The sequence below is a fragment of the Chaetodon trifascialis genome, chromosome 4 (genome assembly GCF_039877785.1).
Source record: "Chaetodon trifascialis isolate fChaTrf1 chromosome 4, fChaTrf1.hap1, whole genome shotgun sequence".
NCBI lineage: Eukaryota > Metazoa > Chordata > Actinopteri > Chaetodontiformes > Chaetodontidae > Chaetodon > Chaetodon trifascialis.
Genome location: NC_092059.1, coordinates 371789 through 378958, shown reverse-complemented (window position 1 = coordinate 378958; position 7170 = coordinate 371789). Strand labels below are relative to the sequence as shown.

Below are 7170 nucleotides of genomic sequence, written 5' to 3'. Positions count from 1 at the left end.
CATCCACCATTCCAATGAGGCTGCTCCTCTGCGGCCCAGGCACTTACCTGAAGGGCAGGTAGGAGGCGTTGGAACCAGAGATCAGAGCTCTGTAGGCTTCTTCTGGTGTTTTCTTCAGGTAGATCACCTGAGAGACACACAGATCAGCAGTGACTCAACATAAACATGGAAATCAAACATGTGAGACGCAGGGGTGAGGTGTGAAGAGACACGAACAAGCTTTTCAGTGTTGGGAAGGTGTTTCCACCTGGTTCCAAAAAGCTCCGCCCTCAGAGGACCCAGACTCTCAGCTGATTGGTTCTACCTGCACACCTGCTGACGTCAAACTTCACAATGATAGAATGCCGGTTAGAAAACTGATGAGTCTGCTGAAGCCATGTCCTCGTGTCCTTCATCAGGGGACAGGGTCAGACCTGAATCCAGACCTGCATCAGTTTAAGGTTTCAGCCTCCAGAATGTTCTGTGGCTCTGAGAGCCAATGAGAGCTCCAGAAACAATCAGCTGATTCCTGACACTTCCTCTGTAGGCTTGATGCTGAGTGTTTAGATGTGTGTGTGGGGAGTGTGTGTCTATCTTTACTCTGCTGTGATTGGATGTTAACACACCTGTTCTGGGACCATCGTAGGTCTTAGAACGTCGTTATGAGGAACTTCAGTTCTCTCCCAGCACAAGAGAAAGTCGGAGTGATGTAAGCGCACAGTGATTGGTCCAGGCATGGTACATGTTGACTGGACGAACACATGAGCCAATGCAGCACCGACGGCCACCTTTTAAAGACTCCGTAACACACCTGCCGCGTCGTAACGACGGGTTGTAACAGGAAGACGCTCAGAGGAACGCACCGATGGCGAGGTCGAGGCTTTACTGTTCCTTTAGGAACTTGTGGGGGACGTAAACAGGAAGTAATGCTGCCACACAGTTTGAAAACCTCCTCTTTAAACTCTCTGACCAATGGGAGCCCTGTGTACTGCTGAAACAGGAAGTGACGGTGATGACTCACAGCATAGCCTCCAATCAGCACGGCGGCGTTGGATCTCTTCCTCTGGTCGAAGCTGGTGTAGTGGACGATCCTCTTCCTGGTCAGCGTGAACGACTGCAGAGAAGAAGAAGAAGAAACACGGCACACGTGACTACAGGCGGAGCTACAGGTCAGAAAACCGTTCAACGAGCTGATGGACAACCAGTCCAACGCGTGACTGAAACCACAAGTCCCCGTCCCCGTCCCCGTCCCCCCTGAGCTGCACAGTGTCCATGGACTCAGCGGCTTCATCCACAGCCAGTCACCACAGACGCTGTGATCACAGCCACACACACACCGACGGCAGCAACAATGGCAACAACAACAATGGCAACAACAACAACAACGGCAACAACAACAACAGCTACAACAGCAACAACAGCAGCAACAACGGCAACAACAACAACAACAACAGCAACAACAGCAGCAGCAACAACAACAGCAGCAGCAACAACAGCTGGACGTCCAACTGACCAGAAATAAACACGAGAGACAACAAGCAGCTGGTGAGTCTCAGTGAACTGACACTGTGTGTGTGTGTGTGTGTGTGTGTGTGTGTGTGTGTGTGTGTGTGTGTGTGTGTGTGTGTGTGCGCGTGTGCGTGCGAAGCTGATCCCGCGAGTTGTTGGTGTGTGTGAACACTCCTTGTCTTCATCCTGGTGTGTGTGTGTGTGTGTGTGTGTGTGTGTGTGTGTGTGTGTGTGTGTGTGGCTTGTCTGGTGATGTGTTGAGGCCTCACACTGACCTCAGGTCAGCTGCTAGTGGGCTCAGGTGCTTTCCAGCTGCACAGGTACACACTCTAAAGCAAAGCATAAGCAGCAGGAGGATCATGGGAGTTAGACTGATCCCAAGATGGACATCCAGACCGTCCCGCTGGTCGCCATGACGAAAGACAACAGTCAACCAGAGGAATGTTGTCACCATGGCAACAAAAACAAAACACTGACAGCACATTTTATAGAGCGGACGAACCTCAGAGAGACAGGGTGAGAGGGTGAGGCCTCGGTGTGACAGGGTGAGGCCTCAGAGAGAGAGGCTGAAGCCTCGGTGTGACAGGGTGAGGCCTCGGTGTGACAGGGTGAGGCCTCAGAGAGAGAGGCTGAAGCCTCGGTGTGACAGGGTGACTGCTGTCATGGCAGGACTCGCCTGCTGCATTGTGGACATTCCTGTTGAGCAGAAACTCACCTTCAGCTTCTTGTTGAGTTTGCAGCAGTATCGGTACAACATGGCCAGATTCAGAGGACCAAAGTCTGCGTAGAAACTGGAGACACACAGAGGACACAGAGGACACACAGTTAAACTCGTGTTCAGACACACAGCTGTTGAAGTGATGAAGAAGTGATGATGAGCAGCAGAGAGTGAAAGTGTCAAAAATATTTTCTCTCCTCAAAGATTTGTCCCATCTCTGAGCAACCAGGACCAGGACCAGGACCAGGCCCAGGCCCAGGCCCAGGACCAGGCCCAGGACCAGGACCAGGACCAGGACCAGGACCAGGACCAGGACCAGGCCCAGGACCAGGACCAGGCCCAGGACCAGGACCAGGACCAGGACCAGGCCCAGGACCAGGACCAGGACCAGGACCAGGACCAGGACCAGGCTACAGACTGAACACTGGATAAACACTGAGCTTGGGGACGAGGTCAGTCGCGTGATCTGTTATTGTTGCTTCCATTCTTTCTCATCACGTCAGGCTGGAGGGTGCGATGCTGTCTGCGGTCTGCCCATCAGGAAGTTCAGGATTCAGTCACACAGGGCCTCGATGACGAGCTGGGGGGGGCGCAGTGGTCCTGAACGCCGCACTGAGTCCATGGACTGCACTCTCACACGTGTTCCTGTGGTCCAGGTGGGAGGCGGCCGGCGGAGGGCGAGGGTGGCGCCACCGTCCGTTGATCCGTGTGCAAACTGAGGCTCGAAGCTCTTCGTGGTGGTGGAGGTGAGCGCGGCTGTCGCTGTTCAGGTTGGGAGCGTGCGCGCGCGCGCGCGCGCACACACACACACACACACACACACACACACACACACACACACACACACACACACACACACACACACACACACACACAGCCTGTGCACAGTTCGCAGTACTGAGCGTTGGTTTCGTCCGTTGAGTCTGTGACTTACTTTTCGTAGAGGAACTCGTCGTCGGTGCAGAAGTAGTGAGTGTTGGCGGTGCTTTTGGGTTTGCTGCGTAACGTGGCGAAGTACAGCCGTTCTGTCAGACACAGAGACAGAAGGGGTTAAAAAAAGTCCAACCCTCTGCAGACTGACAGACCTCTGACAGAAACAGAATCTGATCCAACAGCAGGTTTTCATCTCCTTCATCGTCTCAGCGTCCTGACCACCAGTGGACATCAGGAGGACGAGGTCCGTCCAGCATGTGAGGAACAGCAGCCGTCGCTCAGCAGACCTGCTCCTCACAGCTGATTCACTGTCCAGAGTCTGCTCACTAAACTGGATCCCTAAACTGGTCCATCACAGCAGCCCAAATGTGATCAGCTTTGTAAAGTTTCCTAAACTTTTCTTAAGTTTCCTTTAATAAACTTAGATGAACTCTTTGTAAAGTTTCCTTTAATTAACTTAAATAAAGTCTTTTTTAAGTTTCCTGTAACAGACTTAAACTTTCTTAAGTTTGCTTTAATAAACTTAAATTCTTTAACTTTCCTTTAATAAACTTAAACTCTTTCTTAAGTCACCTTTAATAAACTGCGCGGCTCCCAGCAGCTCGGAGTCCTCCGTCATCCTGAACAGGGCAGACAGGATCGGGGAGTGCCGGACTCCCTCCACCGTCATGGATTCGTCTAATTCCTGGCTTCTCTCAGCTTTACCAGCTAGCTTCACAAACTTTTGATTGCTAACAGCACGATTAGCCGTTAGCAGGCTAGCAATGGAGCTAGCGGGCGGGTGAGCGGAGTGTGTTACAAAGTTTAAAACTTTCTCCTCAGTTTCCCATCAGTCTCTGCGCCTGATCTTCGCTCACGGAGGAGTCTTCTCTACCGTTTCCGTTGTTTGGTTTTCCGTTTTTTCAGCGGTAAACATTCACGGATTAGCATGTTAGCTTGTTTACGTCGCGACTACTTGACGATGGTCCGTCAGTCTGAAACTCTGATTTACCAAATCCCTCCTTAAGACACGTTACCATAGCAATGAGAGCCGCGCCCATAGCAGCCACAGCCAATCACCGAACGGAACAGTCTGTGCTGCCTTCACGGTCTACTGGGAAACAACGGCAATGAGGCGTTCATGTACCGAGAGCAATAGAAAGGTTTTATGAAGGGCGGAAACAAAAGGAGTACATTTACTCTACGTGTACAGCAAAGTTCACGTTTCTACCAAAGATTCAAGCTTAAGGAGGCTCTGCGTATCTTATTTTCCTTTGTTTACACAGTACCGGCTGTCTTTGGAAGCTGTAGACATTAATGTAAAATGAGTCCTCCATGGCACGTCCTCCGTTTTAACCACGCCAGTATCTTTGTTAGTTGCTGTTATCATTTGATTAAAAAACATCATCTTTGTGACTCTGGGACTCAAACGTGATTTTAAAATAAGAACCAAGTTAATCACTGCTGGGCCTCATTAATTCAGTTCTTTTACTGGATGAACATGTTTCAAATTCATGTGATCAAATTCTTCTTTATTTCCAATAAGTTTCTCTCAGGATGTCGATTTCATATCGAAGATGAACAGAAGAACAAAAACTGATTGTTGGTATTTCAGATTTTCTTTTTTTTCATTGTGTCTTGTACATCACGTACAGATATGTATGAATCAGTATATATTATATTGTGTTTATATTTCCATTTCTTTTTACTCTCTTCCTGTATTTCTTAGCATTAAACGCTCATTTCACAAACTTAAATTGTTTATTTTGATGTTTTTTTCTCTATGATTTCATGAACTAACTTTTTGGGCACTTTTTGTGTCCTCTTAGTCTGAACATTGTCTCATCGCTCACACCAGGCTGGTAAATACAGGTGCTGGTCATAAAATTAGAATATTATGGAAAAGTTGATTTTTTTCAGTAATTACATTCAAAAAGCGAAACTTGTATAATGTATACATTCATTTCACACAGACCGACATATTTCAAGTATTTACTTCTTTTAATATTGATGATTATACCTGACAACTAATGAAAACCCCCAATTGAGTATCTCAGAAAATCAGAATATTGTGGAAAAGGTCAATATTGAAGATATCTGGTGCCACACTCTAATCAGCTAATTAACTCCAAACACCTGCAAAGGCCTTTAAGTGGTCTCTCGGTCTAGTTCTGTGAACTACACAATCATGGGGAAGACTGCTGACCTGACAGTTGTCCAAAAGACGATCATTGACACCTTGCACAAGGAGGGCAAGTCCCAAAAGGTCATTGCTAAAGAGGCTGGATGTTCACAGAGCTCTGTGTCCAAGCACATTAGTAGAAAGGCAAAGGGAAGGAAAAGATGTGGTAGAAAAAGTGTACAAGCAATAGGGATAACCGCACCCTGGAGAGGATAGTGAGACAAAACCCATTCAAAACTGCGGGGGAGATTCACAAAGAGTGGACTGCAGCTGGAGTCAGTGCTTCAAGAACCACCACTCACAGACTATGCAAGACATGGCTTTCAGCTGTCAGCTGCATTCCTTGTGTCAAGCCACTCTTGAACAAGAGACAGCGTCAGAAGCGTCTCACCTGGGCTAAAGACAAAAAGGACTGGACTGCTGCTGAGTGGTCCAAAGTCATGTTCTCGGATGAAAGTAAATTTTGCATGTCCTTTGGTAATCAAGGTCCCAGAGTCTGGAGGAAGAGAGGAGAGGCACAGAATCCACGTTCCTGAGGTCGAGTGTCAAGTTTCCACAGTCAGTGATGGTTTGGGGTGCCATGTCATCTGTCATCACCTTAACCCCATAGAAAATCTATGGGGTATTGTGAAGAGGAAGATGCGAGATGCCAGACTCAACAACGCAGAAGAGCTGAAGGCCACCATCAAAGCAACCTGGGCTCTCATAACACCTGAGCAATGCCACAGCCTGATCGACTCCATGCCACGCCGCATTGCTGCAGTAATTCAGGCAAAAGGAGCCCCAACTAAGTATTGAGTGCTGTACATACTCATACTTTTCATGTTTCTACTTTTCAGTTGGACAACATTTTTAGAAATCCTTTTTTTGTATCAGTCTTAAGTGATATTCTAGTTTTCTGAGATACTGAAATTTGGATTTTCATTAGTTGTTAGTTTAAAATCATCAAAATTAAAGAACTAAACATTTGAAATATATCAGTCTGTGTGTAATGAATGAATATAATATACAAGTTTCACTTTTTGAATGGAATTACTGAAATTAATCAACTTTTCCATGATATTCTAATTTTATGACCAGCACCTGTAAATGAAATAACCCCACCTGTTCTCAGGTGTGCTGATGCAAATGTGACACCTGCCAATTAAGAACAAGATGATTCACTGGACTTTTATTTTGCCTCTGGACCAAACACACGACATCAGCTCTGGAGGCTTCTTGAAATGAGATGACTGGTGTTGGAAACAGGTGAAATCATCTCACCTGATCAGCAGTTCTGGTGTATCAGACTGCAGCTTTCAAGCTCAGATGAGTCCTTTCTGCCTGAAATCTCACCTGCAATCAGAGAGATCCACACACGGTTTGGAGCTGGTCCCGATCCAGAACCTTGTCCTGGTCCTGGTTGGAGGATCCGGGGGCCACCCTGATGTGTCCTCCAGGCCCCGGCATCCGCCATGCTGCAGGACGGCGAGCAGACTGTAGGGACGCAGCTGGGCTGAGCTGAGGAGGTGTCAGGTGACGCGGATCAGGTTACTCCTGGTTCCAGAGGGGACAGAGGTGTGAGTTTCCAGCCTCCTCACATTTCAACACACAGTCGGGTCTGAGCTGGACTTCCTGCTGTACACACTGTACATCAGCTCACCTGCTGCAGGTGAGTTAAAGAGGTTAGAGGGACAATCAACATGACACCATGCTGATGACATCACGGAAACCAGACAGGGACCACAGGAAGTCCAGGTCCACCAGGGAAAGTCCAAAACAGATCACCTGCCCCAAACAGGTCACCTGTCTTCATCCTGTAGAGACAGAGAGACAGACATGTCCTGTCTCACTGCAGACTCTAAGAAGAACCAAAAACTACAAATCCCAG

General features: G+C 48.0%; 1 protein-coding gene across 3 annotated transcripts in view; it reads right to left on the bottom strand.

The window, feature by feature from the left end:
* The window catches only part of cdc14ab (cell division cycle 14Ab), a 17773-nt gene extending 13658 nt beyond the window's left edge, over positions 1 to 4115 (bottom strand). For all 3 annotated transcript variants that reach the window (XM_070961450.1, XM_070961453.1, XM_070961451.1), the window contains exons 1-5: positions 3713 to 4115; positions 3141 to 3231; positions 2204 to 2279; positions 1001 to 1093; positions 48 to 127 (exon numbers count right to left, since the gene is read on the bottom strand). In XM_070961450.1, coding sequence (XP_070817551.1) covers positions 48 to 127; positions 1001 to 1093; positions 2204 to 2279; positions 3141 to 3231; positions 3713 to 3809 — 437 coding nt within the window. In that variant the 5' untranslated portion in view covers positions 3810 to 4115. The remainder of the gene's footprint in view (positions 1 to 47; positions 128 to 1000; positions 1094 to 2203; positions 2280 to 3140; positions 3232 to 3712) is intronic.
* Positions 4116 to 7170: the final 3055 nt, after the last annotated feature.